Genomic DNA, 23,267 nt, shown 5'->3' on the forward strand with positions numbered 1-23,267 from the left:
GTCAGAAGTGCTGTAAGCAGGGGGAAGGGAGAGCGAGACAAACAGCCTGGCAAAGGGGGAGGAGGCACGGGCTGCAAACCACCTCAGCCGAACACATCTGGACACCCCGGCGGCGGGACAGCGGGAAGGGAAACGAGAAAACAGGCAGCAGAGTGAAACTGGAGTAAGAGGAAGGCCAAGGGAGGGAAACCCAGCAGAGGCAGGCAGGGTTGGAGCGGCAGAAAGAAAGGGGAACCCTGGGGGTGTGCGGACCCCCCGACTGGCAGGCTCAGGGCTGTCCCTGGCAGCAGGGTTGAGGCAAGGGGGACAGCAGGGTGCAGACAGGCTGGCAGTGCCAGCCTCGGGAGCCGCTGCAGGGAGCTGCAGGAGCCAGCCGAGCGGTGCTGGCGTGGGACCCGGGGGCAGCATGTGGGGCTGAGCAGGCAGGGATGAGCCAGGCAGCAGGAGGCAGGTGGAAGCGCAGGCAGCGCAGCACCGCAGCCGTGCCAGGAAGCAGGGCTAGCCCGGCGGGACCTCAGAGCACGAGGCAAAGCTTTCGAAGGCGCTCCCAAGCTCGCCTTTAACTCGTTCCAGCACCGAGTGCGTCCAAGGGACACCATCGGTTGCCGAGCGGTGGGGTGGTTCTGTGGCTGGGGGAGTCCCTGTGCCTCGCAGCCAGCTTGCAGCAGCTGGGACACGAAGGGAGCCAAGGAGCCGGGTGGGCTCGAGGCCCCCCAGGCAAGGGCTTGCTGTATGGGAACAGCAGCGCGGAACTGGCTGCGAGGGCAGAGTGGTGCTGACCCCAGTGCGTCCTGCTCCCAGTAACGCCATCTGGGCAGGCGACTTTCCCACGTGCTCAGGGCGGATGAGGGCAGCGGGAAGCATGCCGGCACTGCCGGCTTCCTCCTCCCTGTGCCAGGGCCCGCAGCAGTGCGGGTGACATTGCCGGCTGAGCCTTCCTGCCCCGGGTGCCTGGGGCTGGGCCGGGCGCTGGCTGGGAGCCGCCTGGCTCCTCTCCCCGAAGGTGTGAAGGGGCTGTTGTTTTTGGCCAGCTGGGAGCTGCTTTGTGGCCATGGGGTGTTGCCAGGCCTGTGGCTACGGGGTGTTGCCGGGCCTGTGTCCATCAGGGTGGCCTGAAGCCAACAGGGCCAGCCCAGCCAGCAGCCCTTGCTGGGGCAGGATCCCCTCCATGCACCGTAGGGCTACCAGCCTGACCCCCTCTGAGATCCATCCATCTCCCTGGGGCCCTGCAACCCCCCCAGCCCGTCGAGGGCACAGCCAGCAGCCTGTTCCCCCCTGCAGACAGGCAGTCTCCCCTGTGCCCCTCTATTCCTGCTCAGACCCCGTCCCCCAGGCTTCCCTCCCTTGGCCCATGCCTCAGTTTCCCCGCGATCTGGAAGGACCCACAAATAGACCTTCCCCGAATGAGCCACCTGCTTCATTGGGTTTTTCAGCTGCTCACGCTGTTTATTCTTCTGGCTTTGGGGCTGTGGGACACAGGCAGCCCTGGGCTCTTCTTCTGCCTTCAGCCTGGCTCACTTCGGCCCAGCCTTGCTCCGTTTGGGAGGCATTAACCCTTCCCCAGCTAGGCTAGCAGCTGCCTGAGGGCTGCAGGAAAGAGGTCGTGCACAGCCTGCAGAAGCTGGAAGAGAGAAGTGGGCTGGGAACCATGCACAGCTCTGGCCAGCACGCCTGGGCTTGGCCGAGGATGAGGAGGCAGCGCCGAACTCCCTTGCCACCATCCTGCTGCTTGGCAGGGGGACTTGTCACGGTGTCTCCCGAACAGCTCCAGCCTGTGGGCTCAGCCCCTCCAGCACCAGCCCTTCCCTGTAGCAAGGCTGGGAAGGGGCACTTGCTCCCCAGGGACTTGGTCCTGCGGGCAAGCCCCTGGCATCCAGGCACTGAGCTGAGCACTGAGCAGAGGGGCTGACAGGTGAGGAGCCTGGCAATGGGGTGCTGCTGATGGGGACCACCCCAGCAGCTGGGTATTTGCAACAGGAGGAGGATGGGAGGGACATGGAGGGGCAGGGGAAGGGGGGCAGCTCTGGGCATGCTGCTTCACCCCTGCTCCTCTTTTCTTGCCGGATCAGGGCTGGAAGCACTCTACGGGGTCATTGGAGTCAGGCAGGATGTTGCAGTTGATGGGCCAGAGGATGCCAAGGAGGCCAAGGGACTGCTGACACCGCAGCTCGGCAGCCAGGCACACGGCTCGGCAGGGCTGCAGGACACCCCCATCTGGGGTGCACTTGGGCACAAAGAGGCTGCAGATGAGCAGGCGGAGGTGCTGGTAGCAGGCGAGCTCCATCAGCGTCTGTAGGAAAATGACGATGAGTGTGACACGGTACGGTGTGGGGCAGGCAGCCCCCCCGGCAGCCCCCCTGCAGCTCACCTGGTAGTCCTGCAGCACCTCAGCGGCTCCCTCCTGGTCTGGGATGGCCAGCCAGATGTTGGGGAAGGAGGTGGCATTGTAGCCCAGCCCCAGGCACATCTCTACTTCCACCGGCTCACAGACAGACCCTGCCACAGGGCAAGGTGCTTCACTTCTTATAGTGGCAGCGATGACCACCAGCTGTGTCTCGGGGCCAATGTTAGCCGTGGGGCAGCTGCCAGTGTGTCTCCTGGGGCAGGTGGGCTCAGGGGGGGCTAAGTGGAGCACCCAGGGGTGGTACTCACCAAAGGCCGGGTAGGAGACCCCAGTGCAGTTCAGCTCATCGGTGCCGTCGGGGCAGTCGTGCCAGCCGTCACACACAGACTCCAGCGCCCGGCACTCACCGTTCCCGCAGGAGAACTCTGCGGGGCTGCAGGTCTCTGTGAGACGAGAGGGGCCAGTGCGGCAGGGCATGGGCTCAGGCACGGGCACGGGCAGAGAGCAGGCTGGCTGTGGCTGGGAGTCAGCCTGTCCCCATGCTGACCACCCCTGCCTGTGCTCTTTTTGGTCACTGGCCAGGGGACGTTATGGCAAGTGGCTGCAGAGCACTTCCACCTGGAAGCCATGGCCGATAGGCGACCATCACTGGCCCAGCTTGGGGGGATCCCAAATTCCCTGGGTTGTCTGGGGGCAGCCCTCAGGTGACGGATTGTGCCTGTGTGCGGGTGAGCCCTTCCAGGCCATGTTCCCATGGCTAGCATCAATGGGGTCGTGGGGTAATTCAGGTGAGAAGGGACCCCAGGGGCCTGCAGCCCAACCTCCTGCACCAAGCAGGGTCAGCTACGGGGTAAGAGCAGTTTTTTCCAAGGCTTATCCAGTCTGGCCTTGAAGGCCCCCAGGGATGATGGCTGCACAGCCCCTCTGGGCCGCCTGCGCCCCTGCTTGGCTACCTACTCTCTGTGGCATTGCGGGCTTGGTAGGTGGCAAAGAAACCATCGTCTGCTACTCCCTCGTCCGCCACAAAGAGGACAGTCATGACATGGCGTGAGGACGTCAGGGTGCCCGGTACCTGGTGGCCGCAGAACCTGCCGGGGTCGTGGGGTGAGGGGTAGGGTCAGGGTGGGCAGTGGGGTGCGACCAGCACCTACCCAAACCAGCCTGCCCTGTGCCTCAGTTTCCCCAGCTGAGCCACAGGAGCCCAGTGCACCCAGGCTGGTGCAGCAGAGCCAGAGCCACCAGGGGTGAGCCACCAGGGGTGAGCCACCAGTGTGAGACACCAGGGGTGCCTGTACCTGCCCATGAGGCTGGCGGCCCCCGTGCCAGCGCTGTCGTGCACCTCCACAAAGTCAAAGCTGCAGTCCTCATGCGACTCCAGGCTGAAGTTGTGGAAGCGCAGGTCGATGATGTGGCCCACGGGCACTGAGATCTGCCAGAGGCACAGCTGCAGGGCAGGGGGCAGCCAGCGACACCCATGAAGCCGGGCAGGGGCACCCCAGCTCTCCCCAGTGGGAGGCTGCCTTCCTCCCTGCCCGCCTTCACCCCCACCCTGCTCCCACCTCCACCCAGCAAGCATCCCTTCTCTCACCTGCTGGTGTGGGTACGGCTGGGGATGGCTCGGGGTGGAGAAGTGCCCCTCCAAGGCAGTCAGCAGCCCCCCGCACTCTGGAGGGACACACACACGTGCAGCTTTACCCCCCGCCCCTCTCCCTTCACTCCATCTCCCCACTCCCCTGCCCCTGCCTCTCGCCGCCCATCGCTGTGCCCTCTGGTTGGGTGCCGTGGGGGCTGGGGGCTGTAGGTGGGGGGCTGGCCCACCTTTGTGTTTCAGGCTGCAGTTGGCCTCATCGCTCTTGTCTACGCAGTCGTGGAAGCCGTCGCAGACAAAGCCCAGGTGGAGGCAGAGCCCCTGGTCGCACAAGTGCTCGTCCCAGGCACAGCTCTCTGCAGTGCAGGCAGAAACGGCCAGGCTGGTGGTGGGGTCCCACCGGGCACCTTCCCCTCCCCCAGTGCCCCTGGGGGTTACCGGAGACCCCCTGGTGCTACCTCTGCCTGCCTGCAGCGAGGGGTCCTGGCAGTGCTTGGGGGTGGGGGTACTCACTCTCACTGGGAGCCACGGCGCGGTAGCGGGCGCTGAAGCCTGGGGCGCCCACGCTGCTGTCGGAGACAAAAGTGACGCGCAGGTGGTTGGAGTTGGTGTTGAAGGTCGGGGGGGGCACGTTGCCGCAAAACCTGGGGGCAGAACAAGGGGTGACACTGCTCGCCCTGGAGATGCTGCCCCCTGCCCACTGCACCACCACGCTCCCCAGCTGTGACGGGTTCTACCTGGTCAGGGCCCCCCGTGCTGGGGAAGGGTCCACGCCACCGGCCCCCTGCTCTTCGTAGAGTTCCACACGGTCGAAGAGGCAGGAGGCAGTGCCCTCCACGCTGAACGTCTCCATCTTCAGCTGGATGGCGAGGCCGGGGCCCACCGTGATGCGCCAGATGCAGAGTGCGTCGGGCGGGTAGGGGCCGGGGTAGTTGGGGGAGCTGAAGGAGCCCTCGGGGCCCCGCAGGGTCCCACCGCAGGCTGCACGGGGCAACAGCGTGGGCATGAGCTCCCGCCGCAGGGCATCGCCGTCCCGGCGCGCGGCCCCACGCGGGACTTACCCGGTGCTGCTGTGCGGGCTGTGGGCAGCCAGCTCTGGGTTGGGGTGGCAGCTGTTTTGTGGGCTGGGGGGTCCCTTCGGGTGGGTGCTGCGGTGGTGGTGGCAGTGCCACGGGCAGGCAGGGCTGTGGCACTGGGTGGCTGCGGGGACGTCAGCTCTGTGCCCAGGGAAGAGCAGGGACAGCTCAGCCCCAGCGGGGAGAAACGGCTGCAGTGCAGGGAAGGGGCTTAGGAAGCCCACCCAGCCCCACGTCCTGTGCTCCCACCCTACCCCACACGTGTGCAGGACTCGGGGGATCCCACCCAGCTCTCAGGGGGCCTGGTGCCCTGCCACATCCCAGGGTGGTGGAGACCCCCCTTGCTCCTGTGCGTGGGTGCGTTCTCTCCCCACGATGGGCAGACCAGTGTAGGATGGATGCCCTCTCTGTGCCCCTTTCCCCCTCTGAGCCGGCTCTGTGTCCCCCACCCCATGGTCACAGCCTGTCCCCCCAGCCCTCCCTGCTCGGGCACTCACGGTGGATGACGATGCCCAGCAGGAGGCTGATGAGGAAGAGGAGGATGGCACTCATCAGAGCCACGCAGAGCCAGGTGAACTTGCAGTCCGCACGGTACTGCCAGCCTGCCTGGCCCCAGAGCCGCCAGCCTGCAGGGAGGCGAGGAAAGCGGGCAGACCCGGGTTGCTGCTCACCATACCCCTACGCTGCCACCTTCCCGCAGAGCTGGCTGAGCCCTGGCTGGGTACATCCCGACCCCCTTGTCCCCAGGGGGACAAGGACTAGTAGGTCCCCTAAGCCCTGTGGGGAACTTGCCCTGCCACCCCCCCTCCCAGACCCACGACTGCTTCTGGGTCCCCGTGGACAGGGGCGCGTGTACAAACCCCCAGGCTGGTACCGAGGCCGTCTCGGGGTGACGCAGGGCTGGTCCCATCCTCGCCCGGTGGGCGCTCGGCGCTTGGCGCTGCCCGGGGCTCCTCGCCCTCAAAGACAGGGTTGCAGAACTCAGTCTGCAGGAGAGTGAGCATGGGTGGTACCACAGGGAACACGCTGGAAGGACCCGCGGGTGGCTAGGTGGGGACCCCGAGGCAGCACCCACTCCCCCAGCCCTACCTTGCTGTGATCCAGAGTCTCGGGGCAAAGCGTGATTTCAGTGAAGTCTTTCATGGCGGCAGATGATTGCCAGGGCAGCCTGGCTAGAAGCCTCCCCAGTGCGCCTTGCCCCCCAGCGCAGCCGCCCGCCCCACCACCCACTCCTCCCCAGCTGCCCCCATTGACCCTGGGGCAGCGTGGGGACCCCTGCTCCACGCACCGGGGCTCAGGCGGTGGCAGCGCCAGCTGTGCCTACATGTGCCACCCCAACACCAGACCCCGTGGAGCCCCGAGGGCCATGCCTGCCACGTTGCGAATGCAGGGAACCCCGGGAGGCCGGCAGCCCCAGTCCCTTCTGCAGGCCCCTTCCCCCTCGCCCTGTTAATCCAGCTCAGCTGAGGATGCCGAGGTCAGGCTCTGGCACAGAGAACCAGCGTCTTAAAGGGGAAGGTGTGCTCGCACCCGCCCCGCTGGGAGCCCGTCCTGCCAGGAACACTGCTTTTGGGCGCACAGAAGCACCACCGGTTTGCCTGCCGCCTCCGGGCTCGCCGCCGGCGCAGGGCAGCACTGAAGGGGCTGCCTTGGGGACCCCAGGCTGAACCATGTGTCCCTCCTTCCCTCGCATCTCGCCAGCACTGGGTGCCTGAGCCCCGCCACCTGCATTCCCACTGCCGCTTAATGCCTCGGTGCCCGTCTCCATCCCTAAGCAGGGGAGAAAGGGGCTATTGTTCAAGGGCTTTGGGGGAAGAGCATGGGCACTGGGGAGCTCCGCAGGGCTGGAGTAGGAGGAAAGGCTCCCTCTGCCTCCGGGCACCGCGAGAGGAGAGGGACTGCCGCCTGCACGCATGCCTGCCTTGCTCCAAGCAAGCCCTGGGCGCCTGGAGCCATGCACGGGCAGGCTGCTCCGGCACCGGTGGTGGTGGTTTCCCTCCTGCTGCTGGAGCCGCAGCCCTTCACCTGCCCACCCAGAGACAAGCACACGTACACAGCGCTCTGTTCAAGCTAAAATTTATTCCTGCACGAGTCTCCCTTGTACGAGACACTTCCCACCCATCTTGCTTACACAGTAAACAAGCCACTTGCCAAGCAGCAACGCTGCCCCAGTTCGGTACCTGCCGCGGGCAGCCCCTCCATCCTGGCCTGCCCTCCCCAGGCCCTGCCGGGATGCCCCGGCTGGGCTGGATGCTCACCACGCCAGAGTGCTCTGCCTGTGCCCGCAGGGCCAGCGAGGGCGAAGCAGGATGGGTTGCTGGGTTGGATGTAGCTGCCTTGCAGGCTGGGGCTGGGATTGTGCTGGGTCGGGCCCATCTTTCCTCCCGCTGCACCTCAGGCAAGGCAGGATGGGGAGAATAAATTAGAGAAAAGGCTAAAAAGGCCACTGGCGTTTGCTAGCTGGAGGACAGAGCAGCAAGGTGGGTGGGGACGCGCATCCCCGGGCACCCGGGGGGGCTCCTGATCGCAGGAAGAAGAAAGCCCCAATTGCAGATGGTCCCGGAAAGCCACTGTCCTCACCTCCCCCTCCTCCGCAGGACGGACATTCCTGTGCAACCCCAATGGCCTCCCGCTCCCCTAAATGGTTTAAGGCACCGTTGTATGAGGAGGCAGGTAAAAATCTACCTGAAGCATCCCCCGGCACAAGTCCCTGGAGAGCCGGGAAGCAGTGGGTTGCTCCAGGTTGAGCGAAGTCCACTATAAATACATATAAATTCCACAAAATGTTTTCCTTCTTCCTGTCCATGAGTCTGGGCCTGAACTCAGGCTGCTTTGAGGAGTGTGCATGGGGCAGCTGGTGGGGACGTGCTGCCTGCGATGGGCAACTGAAGGGCTGGGCTCATTTGCCAGGAGGTTCCCAAGTGCCAGGAGGAGGCCAGGAGCAGTTCACGAATCCTCTGGGATGGCCAAGCGGAATGGGAGTGCCAAGACGCCCGGAGGGATGCGGGAGGCTCTCCCAGGTCCCCCAGCTCTGGCTGCTCTCCCAGGGGAGCAGAGGTCCTGGCTGAGTCAATGGGGCAGGCAGCCCCATGCCCGCAGAGTCCCTTGCTCAGTACTTTTATTACACACCACCAAAAAAAAAAAAAAAAAAGAAAAGAAACTAAAACGTACCCCAAGGCAAAAACCAAATGCCAGAGACCAGGAGGCGCCTGAGCTGCCCGGGCCCTGCCCCGCCGTGGGCTGCCCTCCTCAGTTTGGAGCTGGGGTGTCATTGCCTGGGGTCTTCTGGCCACCTCCAGCCTCCCCCTGCAGCCACCTCGGGGTCTCTCCTCTTCACCTCCCTCTTGCACCCGGGGAGCAAATGGCCGAAACCTGGAGGGGCCAGCTCTGAGGGGTGGCGCGGGGGGTCCCCAGGGAGGCAGGGCTGGCTACATGCGGGAGGACGGGCTGGCCAGCTCATAGAAGAGCAGGTAGGCATCGCTGCTGCGGACGTGGCTGGATGACATCGGGGTAACACTGTGGAGATGGGGAGATGTGCTGTGAGCAACGGGGATAAGGCACCGGGGTGCCCTGGGCAGGGGGTCCCTGCTCGCCCTGATCCCACCGCCACCCTGTCCCACATGCAGCCTCACCGGGAGTCGTTGAAACTGTGCCACTCGCTGGAGACGGGGCTCTTGCAGTAGGCAGTGTAGTGTCCCCCCATGGTGGTACCCGAGTGGTTGGAGACGGCGTAGAGGTTGTAAACAGCGTGGTCTGCGGGGAGCAAGGGTGGTGCTCAAGCCATGCTGGTGGCTGCCCCACTGCCCCCCAGCATGGAGCTGGAGCCAGGAGGGACCAGCACCCCGAATGTCTGCAGCTCCCACCGCAGGCTGCAGCACCCTGGGGGCATGAGGGACCCAGCTGGGAGCCCAGGGCTGGGCTGGAGCCATGAGAGCCCCGCACTCACTGCAGCTCTGTGAGGCGAACTCCCGGAGGTCCAGGTCCTTCAGCTGAAAGTTGACGAAGGTGGTGAGCTTGCTCGTTCGTATCCTGGCCTCTGAGAAGCGCTTCAGGTCTGGGGGGTCATGTCAAGGAGCCAAGGGACAAAGGAGAACCTGTAAGGAACCACCTGCACACACCCCCTCCCCCACCCCAGCACCCCCTGTCCCTGTCCCTCTGCCTGAAGGATACGAAGCACCAGGATCTTGGGGAACTTCTGGATGCTAAATTTCTTTGTGCACCTCGTCCTGGCTTTGCAGCGACAACATGTCTGTGAGAGACAAACAGCACAAGCAGGAGGGTGAGGGCAGTGGCCAGCTCCACCGGGCAACAAGCCCACAGTCCTGGCAACAAAGGCATGGAGGAAAAGGGGCCCAGCCTGCACTAAGGCAAGCCCATACACCCCCATGCCCCGTGTCCCGTACCGGCTTCTCATCCCCGTCCAGCACGTCCTCCTTGGTGAAGAGCCGTAGGCAGTCCATGAGGGTCACCTCCCCGTAGCCCTTCTGTGGGAGCACAGTGTGGGTTAGGGACAGGGTGTGTGGGGCAGGGGGCCGGGAGCCAGCAGGGACCACTTACCTTGGGGATGGGCAGGGACAGGTCCCAGAAGGGGTCGAAGGCTGTGGAGCAGTAGCCGCACTCGCTGCAGGTCAGCGAACTCTTCAGCTGCCCAACGAAGAGGTCTGGTGGGGATGGGACAAAGCAGGGTGAGACCCCCGGTTCCCAACCCTGCTCCCAGCGCAGCCCTGCCCTCCTCTCCTCACAGCCCTGCTCACCACTAATGCGGCTGTCCTCCCTCTCCTGGTACCTCCTCCACATCTGCCGGCTCTTCTCGTCATCACTGCAAGAGATGGGAAGACAGAGTGGTACTGAGTGTCACCTGGGGGACGCCAGCCCCTGTGACCCAGCCCAGAGGGACCCATGCGGTCACTGTCCCTGGGCCGTGCTTGCAGGCAGTGAGCTCATCGGTGGGGCTTGTCCCCTGCTTCCACCCCAGCCAGCACTCACGGGAGGTGGTCCAGGGTGTCCGTGCTGGCCCGTGGCCGCACCAGCACACGGTTCACCTCGCTGTGCAGCCCGTCGAGGAGGAACCGAAGGAACTCCTGGGCATCCTGCTGGCTGCAAGACACGGGGCACAGCTGGTGAGCAGCAGCAGGGGCTCAGCTCCCTCCTGCCACCCCTGCGCTGCCACCCCTTACTTGTAGCCGACAAAGCGAGGGGCATATCTCTGGATCTGCGTCTTGAACTCAGAGGGGCTCACGCTGTCGTTGGGCGATGAGGTCCACAGCAGCTGAATCAGCTTTGCAAACTCTGTGGGCAAAGAGGCAGGTCAGCGGTGCCCGGTGGCACTGCCATGCCCTCCAGGGCAGAGCTCAGCCACCCACTCCGGGGTAACTCTGGAGGGGAGACCCAGCCTTCCCACTGCCTGGGCACCCACAGCACAGCACCTGCCCCAGCAAGGGTGGGGAGAAGCATTGACCTCTGGCTCAGGAAAGCAGGGACTGCTGCAGGGATGTGCTGCAGGGAAGCCCCGCAGGCGCCGGTGACTGACGGTTACCTGACATGAGCGCGGTGCGCATGCGACTGTTGTTGTTGAGGTCCCGCAGGTACTGGTTCTGCAGGCAGTAATCCCGCAGCTCCTTGGTGTTGCTCAGGCACTGCAGGATGGAGTTCATGAAGCACTGGGGGAGGCAGAAGAGAAAACCATGGCAACGGGAGGCAGAGGGAGGCAGGCGGTTGCAGGGGGACACCTGGGGCGGGTGGGCAGAGGGTAGGGATGAAGCAGTGCGGAGCATGGGAAGCTCTTCCTCAGCCAGCACCGTCAGGAGCGGGGTGCAGGGAGCTGCCGGGGCAAGTGTGGGTGCTGGCAGCGAGGTGAAGGGAGAGGGCTCCCCACTGCCCCACAGATGAGCCCGCAGAAGAGCACGGTGTGAGCTGGGGCCACGCGGCCGGGTGCCGGGGTAAGCACTCACCGTATTGCCGAGGTTTCGCAGGCCGGTCAGCCCCTGCACTGTTTTAGAGCTCTGCGGAGAGAGGGAACGGGGGTGAGACGGGGGCCAGTGAGGCCACGTGCCGCAGGCATCTGCGTGGAGCAGAGCTTCAAGTCCAAGCAGAGGCCCCATCCTGCCGTGTGCATCATGGGCAGAGCCAGCACCACAGCTGCTCTTTGCACCAGTTGCGCCCAGGACCGTGGCTGAGGAGCTGGTGGGAAGCCAGCGCTTGCCTGCCCCATCCCGCCTGCCTGGCCGCTGCCGCTGCTTGGCTCCCTGGCCCAGGATAATGTGCAGGGCTCAAAGTTCTCCCTGCCTGGCGACACTGCTGGCCCATGCCCCGGGCTGCAGGCCAGCCCACCCCCCCCTGCTGCCTACCCTTGCCAGCCCTGTGCCCCGGGAACCTGGGGGGCAGCAATGCCCTGTGCCTGCCCCACAGCTGCAGGAGGTGCCCAGTGCCCCACTGCTGCCCACCTTGCCCACGCTGGCTGTCCCCTCCAGGACACCCTGCACAAGCACAGCCCAGGCTTTGGCACAGCTGTTTTGCAGGATAAAGTCCACTTGGGAAAATGCAAGCCCAGCCCTGCGGCAATCAGCTGGGGGGACGGGGCTGCATGCCCAGCGGTGCCCCCCCAGCCGCTTGCTGGCCTGGCTGTGCCGTGCCTCTTCCAGGTGCCCAGGCGCTCCCTGAGCCGGGCAGGCTCACACCAGGCACGGACGGGGGCTGGGGGGGTCAGGAGGCATCACCACTCTTTGCTGGAGAGACCGAGAGCGCGGTGGGGTCTGGGGGGCCATAGAACTGCCCACCCCTCTCCCAGCATAGGGGACCAGATGCTGGCAGGGATGAGTAGTGGCAGCCGGGGGGGGGTCCTGCGCCCAGCCCTGCATGCAAGCCCAGCGCAGAGGGCAGTGGTGGAGCCAAGCCCCCCTGAGCTGTGCCCAAGCAGGGTGGGGGGCCAACAGGGCTTGCAGGGTCAGACACACCCCCCCAGATGACCGGGTTTTAAGGATCCTCAGGCAAATGCCCCAGCTGCCCACCCCAGGCGTGAGGAGGGGGAGGAGGAGAGGAGGGGGCCCAGCAGCTCTGAAATAGCAGCAGCTGGTGTGTGTGTGTGGGAGGTGCTGAGCACCCAGCCCTGACAGCAGCCCAAAATAACCCAGATCCAGTTACACGTGCTCCTTAGCGACGGCGCAGGCATCACCCACCTCAGGGGGGACCAGCACCGGTGGGGACTCAGCCACCCGGTGTGGGCACACGCGAGTCTGCCGGACAGACCGTGTACCCATGTGCTGCATCAGTGCCCCCGCAGTGCCCAGCGCACAGGGGTGTCCCCAGCCGTGGTGCTCAGTCCTGGGGGGTGGCTGTGCAGAAGTGCCAGGCAACCCCAGCACCGGTCCCAGGCCAGGACCCCCCGGCTGGGGGGCAGGCTCAGCCAGGTGAGGGGTGCCAGAAGGCTGTGGTGGGTCAGTGCTGCACCACGGCTGGCGGAGCTGGCCTGGTGACAGTCCCTGAGCGGACAGGGCTGAGCAGGCAGCAAGACAGGTGGGTCTGTGTCCCAACAGCCTACAAGCCCTGAAGAGGCCAAGCCCCCGAGAGCTGGCTGCTCATGTCCCCATGCCTACTGCGGGCAAGGTCACAGTGCCGGGGCAGGGGGGCTAGCAGCAATTCCTGGGTGCTGCCCCATGTGCCCCAGCCATCCCCACCAGGATGCTGCTGGTCCAGTCGCCCTGGTCTGGCAGCTCCCACTGTGTGCCAGGAGGAACTGGCCAGCGTGGGTGCAAACCTCCCCATGGACCTCACACTCGCCCGCTGCCTGGCCAGGCCAGGACCTAGTGCCCTCCCAGAGCCTGGAGCCACCCCAGGGGAGGGCTGGGGCTGGAGGGGGGGCAGGTGCTCCCATACCATAGCACAAGCCTGCGTGTACCGAGGTCTTATTTCCCCCCCACACCCTGCTTTTCCCTCCCCTGGGTGACTCAACTCCAGCTAATCCCCCTTGCCCGTCCAGGGCTTTATCTAGGACACGGTGCTGCTCGGAGGCGGCGAAGGAGAGCTGGCTCACGCGATGGTGGCTGGGGAGTCCCTGAGGCTGCACTGCAGGAGGGGGACAGGGGACAAGGGATGGGGACAAGGGACAAGATCCTTGTCCTTCCCCATCTGGGTCCTCAGGCCAAGCGCCTGCCGGGGTGTCAGGGGAGCGGGAGCAGCCACCTTACGTAAGTGCCCTCCCTGCCCCTTGCGCCTGCTGTTCCCACCGGGGGAGATGTGCCCCGGCACTGTGGCTCCAGGGACAGCCAGCCTGAGCCCGGTGGCACGGCCGAGGGGCTAGCGTGGCCAGCAGCCCCATCCTTCCAGCGGCAAGGCTGGGGCACGGGGACTTGGCCAAGGTCACCGCAGGGGCAGGGCTGGGAGAGGGACCCAGGCGTCGCGACACGTGCTATCACCTGCTCCATGTCCCTTCTGCAGGCAGGGCACCAGGGCACGCCGGCCCCGCGGCCACCCGGGACGGGCACCCAGCCCCAGGCACCCCATCCTCCGGCGAGGGAGGGTGCCCCGCGCTCCCCGGGGAGGGCAGCCCCCTCCCCTGCCCCCCAGCCGGAGGGTAAGGGGCTGCGGGCGGCCGCGGGGGCTCGTACCTTGGTCTTGTTGAGGACGAGCCCGACGAAGGTGGAGACCAGCAGGGACCCTGGCATGGAGGTGCGGGGGCGCAGGTCCTTGTGAAGGTCGGGGAGCGCGGGGGGCTCCTCGGGCAGCGTCACCGTGTAGGAGTCCCTCATGATGGCCCCCGCGAGGGCCAGCCGCGGCTCGGGGGGGGGCTGCCGGGGGGTGGGCACCCCTCGCCTGGGGCCAGCCGGGGCCTGGGGCAGGGGTCAGGCTGCCGGCCCGGCCGGAGCCCGCCGCGCTGGGGTGCGGGTGCGGGTGCGGGTGCCGGGGCCGGGGCTGACGGCACCTGAGCGGCTCTGACATCAAATGGGTGGAGAGGCACCGCGCTCCGTGACGGCCGGCCCCGCCGCCCCACGTGGTACGGGGGGGGCCGGGGGGGGGCCGCGAGGGGCGGCCGTGACCGTGGGGCCCAGCGCCGGCACGGTCCCGGCACCGCGGACCACGGAGGGGGGCCGGCGAGCAGCCATCGGTGCCCCCCCAGCACCGGGCAGGGGCAATGGGGAGGCGGCGGGCTGCCCTAGGTGCCCCCCAGCATGAGCCGGGGGCAATGGGGAGGCAGCACGCAACCCTCAGTGCCCCTCCAGCACTGGCCGGGGGCAATGGGGAGGCGGTGGGCTGCCCTAGGTGCCCCCCCAGAACTGGCCGGGGGCAAGGGGGAAGCAGCACATAACCCTCGGTGCCTCTCCAGCACCAGCCAGGGGCAATGGGCAGGCGGTGGGCAGCCATCAGTGCCCCCCCCAGCACCGGTCGGGGGCAATGGGGAGGCGGTGGGCAGCCCTAGGTGCCCCCCCCAGCACCGGTCGGGGGCAATGGGCAGGTGGCGGGCAGCCATCGGTGCCCCCCCCCCCCCCCCCCCCCGCTGGGATCCCCTGTCCCCCAGCACCAGCCTGACCAGGGCAATGTGGCACCTGGCACAAGCCCCCGCACTCCCGGGGAGCGGGGCAGCGGGCCCCCCCTCCCACTGCCGGTCCCCCTCCCACTGCACCGGCAGCACGGCACTGGCCCGGGGGCTGGGTGGGTGCTGGGGGTCTGCCCCAGCCTGGGGTCACCTGCCTGGCAGAGCGGGGACACTCACACAGTTGTGGGTGCATGGGGTGCCTGTACCAGGGGCTGGCTGAGAGGGTTGGGGGGTTGCTGGGCAGTGCCATTTGGGGGGCAATGAGCAACAGTAGGCAATGCATACCCCCCCTCCTCTGGGGAGTGCGTTGGCGTTGAGCTCAGAGGGTATTTCAGTGCCTTCGTTGGGGAACACCCGCCCAAATCCCCTGTGGAGCAGAGACCGCATCTGGTGTGTCCCCTCTGAGCGCTGGGTAAACTGAGGCACGGGGCGGGCAGAGCTCCAGCTCTTCCCCTGCAGCAAGAGCAGGTGAGGAAGCTGGCAGGGAGCCCAGGTGTCCTGCATCCCGGTCCTGCGTCTCCCGCTGCTTCACCCCTCTGACCGCAGCAGAGCCCTGCGACTGCTGTGCGTGCCCAGGTGCCTTACCCACCGCTCGGGGAAATTTCCATGGGTGACGGAGGGCAGGGAGCGCAGCCAGGCTGCTCCGAGGACAGCCACAGCTTCCAGCCTCACCGAGGGGGCTGGAGGTGCGGAGCAGAGACTGCTCCCCCCATGCCAGCCCCCACCAGCACCGCCCAGCCAGAGCCGGTGGCTGCTGTTTGAATCCCGGTTGCTGCAGTTGCAGCCTCCCCTGTCCGCGGCACAAGCTCGGCGCAGCCACTGGAAGGGCTGACTGGGGAAGGAGGGGGGAGAGGGAGGGGGGAGAGGGAGGGAGGCTATTTTTGGCACCAGCAAAAATATCTGAGGAGGCATCTTGCAGTTATTCATCTGCGGGGCCAGGGCTTTTTACATCACAGCAGGACGCTTGTCGTAATCCCCGCTTGCATGTGCACGCATGTGTATATATATATACACACCCCGTGGTGTGTACACCGTACACACGCGGGGACACGGTGTGCACACGGGGGTGTGCACCCACCGGCCTCACACAGCCTGTGTCGGTGCCCCCTGCAGCCGTGGCAGGTCGCAGCCTGGGCCATGGGCCATGGCACGGCTCCCCGGCGTGCGCCACGCTGTGCCACGCCGGCCAGGGCTCCCAGCACCCTGCCCTGCAGCTCGCTGGTAACCTGGGGGCAGGATCTGCCCCACTGCGCAGCCTGCCCCAAGCACTGCGCAGGGTGCTGGTGCAGCACCCTCCCTGGGGATGCAGCGTGCCGGCAGAGCCAGTTCCACGGTGAGAGGGGTAGCGTTCAGCCACATCCCGTGCTGAACCTTGTGCCCTGGTGGCATCGGGCGCCCTGGGCCAAGGACCAAATCCCCCTGCAGCCTGGGCGGCACGCAGGCTCTCGGGGCCAGGCTCGAGCCGGAGGGAGAAGGGGAGACCTGGCGGGATGGCGTCACTCAGGGCCAGCTCCCTGCCCTCGGCTGTCCCCTCTGCAGCGGTGACCTTCTGCCACAGGCAGAGGTTGCCACAGGCCCGGCTGGCACCGCCAAGGCAGGCAGGGCCGGGACTGGCTGCAGGCCAGAGATGTCAGCTGCTCGGGATGGGACTGCGGAGAGCTGCCGGCGGTTTTGTGGGTGGCTCTGGCCTTCTGACCCTATGTTCACCCAGGGTGCTTAATGGGGCGGCACAGCTCCGCTCCTGCCCCCCGCCAGCCTGCCCTTCCCGGGAGCCAGCACAGCCCTGCGTGGAGCTGGCGGCTCGGCGGGCACTGCTCGCGCCTCCCTTTGCCCTGTGGGATGGTAAACTGAGGCACAAAGCCACAGCGTGGGTAGGAACAAACGTGGGCACCCTCACCTCCTGGCTGCAAACTCCTCTGGGTGGTGGTTGGCGTGGTGCAGAGGCAGGAGGCGGCTGGGAAAGAAGGGACGGGAGGAGGTGCTGAGCCAGCCCTGCCATGCCCTGGCTCCAGCGGGAGCGGGTGCTGCCGGCGCTGCTCTCGGGGCTGGGTAATGGGGCAGAACCGATGGCAGCGCTGTGGCTGCAACATGCGCTTGTTTCCGGCACCTGGCACGACTGCAGGTGCCCGAGTCTGTTTTACTATCGGTACATTTGCTTCCCGGCTTGGGAAAAGGAGGAAAAAAAGCACAGGAGTGGAAAATAGCAGGTGTGCCCATCAAAGCACGAAGGAAACGTAAGCCAGTGTCACCGATCCAGCCTGCCCTGGCACAGGTGCCCGCCCCAGCACCCTGTGCCAGCTGCCAAGCCCTGCTCACCTTTGCCACCCCTCAGCCCTGGCTGGAAAGTCCCCGGCCGCACTGGCACACAGACCACAAGGCAGTGGTTTGGGAGCAGCGCAGCCCCTGCTGCCCCATGGCCATCCTCTGGCAGCAGGCTGGCACCCACTGGAGCGGGGGGTGGGCACCGGGGGGTGGGGACCCCTGTCCTAGCAGTGGTGGCGAGCCCTTTACTGAGTGCCCATGGCTGGCGGCACCTGCCAGGTCCCCTCTCGGTCCCCTCTCCCAGGGTCTGGGTGAGAGGGGGAGGCAGGAATTCCCTTCCACAGCACCTCCTCCGCTCCCCCCAGCCCCCCATCCTGCTCCCTCGCCCCAGGGCCGGGGTCCAGGGACCAGGCAGGCTGGGCACAGGGGGTCCCACACAGGGCAGGGCACTGCTGGCACTGCGTGCGGTGCAGCTGGCTCTGGGGCGGAGGGCGCTGGGGAAGGGGCAGGTGAGATGCCAGCAGTGGGCTGTGATGCCGCACGCCCTCTAAGGCCCCTGCTCCCGTGCCTGGGGACTTGGGTGGGGGTTGAAAACCCAGGTGGGTGCCAGGAAGAGGGCAGAGGGGAGCCAGCCCTGCCAGGAACTGGCAGCTCCAGGGGGTCGGGGGAGACCTTTCCCACTAAGCCCCAACTGCGGGCACCTGGCAGGCAGGAGCAGCCTCCGTTCCTCCCTACCCCGTGCTCCAGCTGCGCCTCCCACAGCCCTTTTCCCAGGCCCTTGGGCACAGGGAGGGATGTGGGGGCACTGGGTGGAAAGAGCTTCCTCTCCTGCTTGCAGGGAAGCAGAAAAGAGTCCCCCAGCCCTTATACTCCTGGTTTGGTTGGACGATGGCGGGACAGAGCCACAGGGAAGCAAAGGGCAGGTGGGACCCTGTGCCGGGGCAGACTCGCCTCCACCGTGGGTGAGCGATGGCTGACTGGGAAGAGAGCGGGAGACAATGCGGGCAGAGCCCGACCAGATCTTGGAAGGAAACCTGAGTGGAAAATTACCAGGCTGCTCCCCTGCGTGCCCGAGCCGGGCTGTGTGTGGTGCCTGCTCCTGGCCCGGGGCTGAGGCTCTGGGGATGGTGCAGCACCAACTGATGCCTGGGACGCCGAGCGCCTGCCACCACGCACGATGCTGTGCAGAGCAGCCGCTGCCATGGAGAGACTGCCGCTTCCCTGGCTGCTGTGGCCCGTGCTGGTGGCCGGGGCGCAGGGCTCCAGGATGGCAGCAACAGACCATGGCCTGGGATCAGGCATCGCGGGGCACCAGTGAAACACCTGACTGGCAGCGGGGCTCCCAGTCACTGTGCCAGAGCCAGTACCAGCCAAACCAGCCTTCCCAGCTGGGTGTCTCCAGCATGGCGAGTGCCCAGCCCTGTCGTGTCACCTTCTGGAGCTGGGATGAGGCAGCAGGAAACCCTCTTTGGCCCAGCACTGGGCCAGGGCAGGGAGGGCGCAGAGGGCAGGGGGTACGGGCGCAGCCAGCTGTGTGGGGACACAGTGGACGGCATGTGCCCACGCAGGTTTACATGCACGGGGGTGTGAGTGTGCCTGCCCGTGCTGTCACCCGCTGTCACACACGCATGCAGAAAGGTGCAGCACGCACACTGCTGCTGACACATGGGCACCCTTCGCCACAGGGCACCCCGTGAGCTGTGCTCCCAGCAGCGCAGGCAGCGAGGAGCACAGCCCCGCGGAGGACACGTGCCTCCCCGTACATGGCTGCCGCAGCAGCTCTGGCCCAGGGCTGCTGTGCTGGCACGGGCGGCTCGAAGGGGCAGCAGCAGCAGCCCTGCTTGGCACAGATGCAGAAACTGAGGCACGGAGCAACGCACCGAAATTCCCAGGGAGAACATACAAGGTGCCTCGGGCTCCCTGGCTCAGTACAAGCAGGCATGGACCACGTCGTGTGTCCCCCCGTCCCCCCCGCCGCAGCACAGCTTTTTCCCCCCGCCCCAGCAGGCAGCACTCACCGTGGGGTCCCGGGTGGGCACATCGCAGTAGCCATCATCCCTCTCGCAGGGCTGCCTGGCACAGTGGGTGCCCAAGGGTGGCAGGGCAGAGCTGAGGGTGGCCTGTGAGGGGCTGAGGGGGCCAGCAGGGAGGCTGCCATGACTGCTTTTCCTCCCATAGCTCTCCAGGTAGCCGCGGACGTAGTCGGAGTGTGCAGCAGCCTGGTAGAGACCCTGTAGAGCACCGAGCTCCTGGCGGCCCCGGGTGCTGAGGGCGCTGGGTGTGTAGGTGCTGTCCGAGGCGTGCAGCCCTGAAAACTCCCGTGCCAGGTCCGAGTGGCTGATGGATTTGCGACGGCTGAGAGATGCTGTGGTGGGTAGGTAGCCTGGGGGGCTGCTAGGGCCCCCCACGAAGGGGTAGCACGCACCCCCGCTCAGCCTGCCACTGGGTGGCTGGGGCTGTGTGCGGATGTACGTGGGGCTCAGGCGGATGCTGGAGTCGGGGTACAGAGGCAGCCGGCTGCTGTCATAGCCACTGGTTGGGGACAGCCCCGTGTGGTGGTACCGAGGGGAGGCCAGGTAGCTGGCTTTGAAGCCAATTTTGTCGCTGTCTGCATAGGATGTGGCCAAGGTGGATCCATAGGAGGTGTAGGAGCTGTAGCCGCTGGGCACCTTGCTGTAGGTGGTCTCGGCATACCTGGACGAGTCGACGTACCGCTTCAGGGTGGAAGAGAGCTGGGACATACTGGAGGCTGGGGCTCAGCAGGCTCTCCTGGAGGCATCGACTGCAAGAGAAGAGCCCAGGGGTCAGCACCACCAGGTGCCCACCACCACTGGCACCCACCCAGTAGCCCACTGGCTCCTGCCTTGCCTGGAGAGGCAGACAGGCAACAACGGGAACCCAGGGCATGAAGGCTGCAGGGCAGGCTGTGGGGTGCAGCGTGGCTATGGCTCCTGCCGCCTGCCAGCCCTCCTGGAGAGCCTGGGACAGCAGCGCCCAGCTGTCACTGCCACCCATGTGCCTTCAGGCACCTCATCCCACAGAAGGGAGCCCTGGGGCGCAGCCAGAGGCACCCAGCATCCTGGCACCCACAGTCACTGAAGTCAGGGGACTGCGGCAGTCACCCCTGCCCCAGCCTTGGCATCCCTACCACACAGCCCCGTGGCTGTCCTGCTCTTGGGGCTGGAGAAGGTGTCCCCAGTGCCTCTTCCAGATGGGAGGCAGTTGCATGATCACAGTCATGATGCTTTTGTCCGACTCTGGCCGAGATAGGCAGGCGGGATGGACTGATCCAGCCAGACCAGCACCTTCCCCTTGTTATTCAGAGTGAGTACTGGGGTTTGGCAGGGGGTTGTCATTTCCAGCTCACTGCTAACACACCCCTGCTTGGCTGAGGAGCCTGAGACAAGGTCAGGGCGTCAGCGTGGGAGTCCTTGCCATCCATCCCTGCTCTATGCCTGGTGCCTGGCACCAGGCAGCAGGTAAGGACCTTGGTGTAGCCACGACCACCTTTGGAGGACTGTGGGGACAGCCAGGGACCCCCTCATTGCAGAGGCCGGGCCACCCAAGCAGCCTGCCCATCTCCCTGCCGCGGCTGCGCCCTGCTGCCCTCCCGTCAGTAATTCAAGCTGACACAAGTCCTCCCGGTGAGGCGGCTGCCGTGCCCCCGCCAGGCAGGCAGAGCCAGCCTGTAGGCGTGGGTGCCAGCCCAGCCCTCTGTCCCCACAGGTGGCACCTGCACGGAGCAGGAGATACATGGGACAGGGATGGAGGTGGCCAGGGCACACGTGGAGCCAGCCCGGAGCTGGGACAGGGCAGCATGGCAGCCAGCAGCCTCCAGCACCTGCCCGGAGCCAGGGGAAAGTTTGCTTTTAGCACTCAGGCTGGCAGGCTGGTGGCTGGTCCCCTACCTGTCCTGGGGCTGAGGCTGGCAGCAGGGCAGGCAGGACCCCAGCCAAGCTCCTCGGTCCTGGCGTTGCTGGCGCTCGGCTCCCCAGGTGCTTGGCGTCCCCTCCCTGGCAGGACAGTGGCTCATGTGGCTCTGAGAGTCTCCAGTCACCTGGGAGATGACCCTGATTCAAAGGCTTTTCCCAGCCCCGCCAGGGCGGGCTCTGGCCCAGCTCCAAGCCAGGAGGTGACGGAGATGGAGATGGTGCCTGGCCCAGCCCTTGCGCAGCCCCGGCAGCACCCAGGGAGCATCCAGGCTTGGGGACGGGCACTGGATCCCCGGCAAGAGGAGCCACCGCAGCATCACTCGCTCCCTGCCTGACCCTGGCTGGGATCCAGGCTCCTGCTCAGAGCCCAGGAGTCCCCGGCCATGCCTGCCCCAAGCGGGACCCCCTGCCTGAGGGAGCTGGCAGCACCCCCCTGCAAGCATCGCCCCGGGGATGGGAGCCACCCCAGCCGCCCTGCTGTGGCCCCTGCCCGTGTGCCCGGCGTCCTCCATGGCAGGCTGCCAGAAGCGACCCCCATGAAACCAGAGTGGTGGGAGGGAGGTGTGCACGGTGGAGATGAGCCCCCCTTGGCTCCACAGACCCTGGGGCGGGGGCTGAGGTGGCTGCGGTGTCAGGTCCCCCAGCCACCCCTGCCCAACTAACCCGGCGTGGAAACGCCCGGGGGCTGCTTTTAGGAGACGGTGGTGGGAAGCAGCATCCAGGCGCCATGGCCTCCTGGCCAGCAGCCCAGCTCGCCCGCCAGCCGGCTGCATCCCGGTTGCTGTTATTGCCCAGGGAACCGCCATCCCACAGCGCAGAGGAAACTATTTACAAGCAAGAGCAAGGTGGAGCGCACAGACCTGTTTGGGAACAGAGGCTGAGGTGTGGACGACCTGCTCCCAGGCAAGGACTCCACGAAACACTCCGCTCTTCCCGGCCAGGCTGCGGCCACCCTTGCCAGCACTAGGAGGGCCCAGGGGTGGTTCTGCCAGCTGGGATTTGACATGTGCAGTGGGGAATGTTCCTCAGAGGGACATGGGACCCTGGCCAAGGGACTGGCACCCGCTACAGGGGCTGGATTGGGAGTGCTGGAGCCCCTCAGCTCCCAGGGAGCACACGCCTGGCTGCCTGCCTTGCTAGGACACAGAGCAGCCTGGCACAGAGACCCCCTCTGGGCTGCCCCTGCCACCCGTCCCCACTGCCAGCAGAGATGATCCTTTGGGCTCAGGACAGGTGCCTCAGTGCTGGCACAGCCCCATGCCATCACCTGCTGCTAGCGGTGCCCGTGCTCTCCGACAGCACCCTGTGCCATCAGCCCCTGCCAACAGTGCCCGTGCTCTCTGACAGCACGCTGTGCCATCACCCACTGCCAGCAGTGCCCGTGCTCTCTGACAGCACGCTGTGCCATCACCCCCTGCCAACAGTGCCCGTGCTCTCTGACAGCACCCTGTGCCATCAGCCCCTGCCAGCAGTGCCCGTGCTCTCTGACAGCACCCTGTGCCATCACCCACTGCCAGCAGTGCCCGTGCTCTCCAACAGCACCCTGTGCCATCACCCCCTGCCAACAGTGCCCGTGCTCTCTGACAGCACCCTGTGCCATCAGCCCCTGCCAACAGTGCCCGTGCTCTCTGACAGCACACTGTGCCATCACCCACTGCCAACAGTGCCCGTGCTCTCTGACAGCACCCTGTGCCATCACCCACTGCCAGCAGTGCCTGTGCTCTCCAACAGCACCCTGTGCCATCACCCCCTGCCAACAGTGCCCGTGCTCTCCGACAGCACGCTGTGCCATCACCCACTGCCAGCAGTGCCCGTGCTCTCTGACAGCACCCTGTGCCATCACCCACTGCCAGCGGTGCCCACGCTCTCCGACAGCACGCTGTGCCATCACCCACTGCCAGGGGTGCCTGTGCTCTCTGACAGCACCCTGTGCCATCACCCACTGCCAGCGGTGCCCACGCTCTCCGACAGCACGCTGTGCCATCACCCACTGCCAGGGCTGCCCGTGCTCTCTGACAGCACCCTGTGCCATCGCCCACTGCCAGCAGTGTCTGCGCCCTCCCACTGTGCCATGCCACGGCTGTGGAGCCGCTGCTCCCCATGGGTGTGCGCAGGGTGCGTCTGCCCCCAGGAAAGCCGCCGGCTTGGGAGCGGGAGAGCAGCCGGTGCTTTCTGGCAGCGGGACAGGTGTCTACAGGGCAGCATGTGCCTTGGGAAGCCAATGGAGGGGTGCAGGGCCCGAGAGGGAGAACTGCCCCAGACACAGCAGCTCACTAACCCGTTGGTGCTGTGGGAAGAGAGGTCTTACCCCAGAGGAGTGCTGCATCTGCTAGGGCCGCCTGCACTGCGGAGTGCCCCCCGTCACATCAGAGCAGACCCCAGGGCTGCGGTGGAGCAGAGCGTGCCAGGAGCCCGAGGAGCTGAGGGGGTGTGAGAAAACCCCAGTTCCTCCCATCGCTTCCTGGCCTGCCTGGCCCCTCCCTGCCCGTAATGGTGCTGAGCTTCCCTGCTGCCCAGCAAAGCCCTGGGGCTGGCA

The 23,267-nt window shown here is 66.3% G+C and overlaps 2 protein-coding genes across 4 annotated transcripts; both read right to left on the reverse strand.

Moving 5' to 3' along the window:
- Positions 1–1,410: 1,410 nt before the first annotated feature.
- MFRP (membrane frizzled-related protein) lies at positions 1,411–6,472 on the reverse strand. Of its 2 annotated transcripts, none has more exons than XM_056322774.1 (13): positions 6,098–6,472; positions 5,883–5,994; positions 5,506–5,634; positions 4,994–5,149; positions 4,670–4,913; positions 4,446–4,576; positions 4,163–4,288; positions 3,933–4,009; positions 3,640–3,773; positions 3,302–3,432; positions 2,653–2,787; positions 2,369–2,496; positions 1,411–2,290 (listed from the first exon to the last, which is right to left on the reverse strand). In XM_056322774.1, the coding sequence occupies exons 1-13, from the start codon at positions 6,149–6,151 to the stop codon at positions 2,066–2,068; spliced, it is 1,782 nt and encodes a 593-aa protein (XP_056178749.1). In that variant the 5' UTR covers positions 6,152–6,472; the 3' UTR covers positions 1,411–2,065. The 2 variants fall into 2 exon arrangements, with proteins under 2 accessions (XP_056178749.1, XP_056178748.1); XM_056322773.1 differs by having other exon boundaries at positions 3,640–3,788; positions 6,098–6,471.
- A 596-nt stretch (positions 6,473–7,068) lies between these two features.
- Positions 7,069–23,152, reverse strand: USP2 (ubiquitin specific peptidase 2). Of its 2 annotated transcripts, XM_056322876.1 has the most exons (13): positions 23,040–23,152; positions 18,818–19,581; positions 10,960–11,010; positions 10,545–10,668; positions 10,186–10,297; positions 9,995–10,105; positions 9,763–9,827; positions 9,566–9,669; positions 9,412–9,492; positions 9,179–9,257; positions 8,955–9,062; positions 8,641–8,761; positions 7,069–8,524 (listed from the first exon to the last, which is right to left on the reverse strand). In XM_056322876.1, the coding sequence occupies exons 2-13, from the start codon at positions 19,538–19,540 to the stop codon at positions 8,437–8,439; spliced, it is 1,767 nt and encodes a 588-aa protein (XP_056178851.1). In that variant the 5' UTR covers positions 19,541–19,581; positions 23,040–23,152; the 3' UTR covers positions 7,069–8,436. The 2 variants fall into 2 exon arrangements, with proteins under 2 accessions (XP_056178851.1, XP_056178852.1); XM_056322877.1 differs by lacking the exons at positions 18,818–19,581; positions 23,040–23,152 and adding an exon at positions 13,612–13,950.
- Between the last annotated feature and the right edge of the window lie 115 nt (positions 23,153–23,267).

The sequence above is a fragment of the Falco biarmicus genome, chromosome 20 (genome assembly GCF_023638135.1).
Source record: "Falco biarmicus isolate bFalBia1 chromosome 20, bFalBia1.pri, whole genome shotgun sequence".
In the NCBI taxonomy this organism is placed as follows: domain Eukaryota; kingdom Metazoa; phylum Chordata; class Aves; order Falconiformes; family Falconidae; genus Falco; species Falco biarmicus.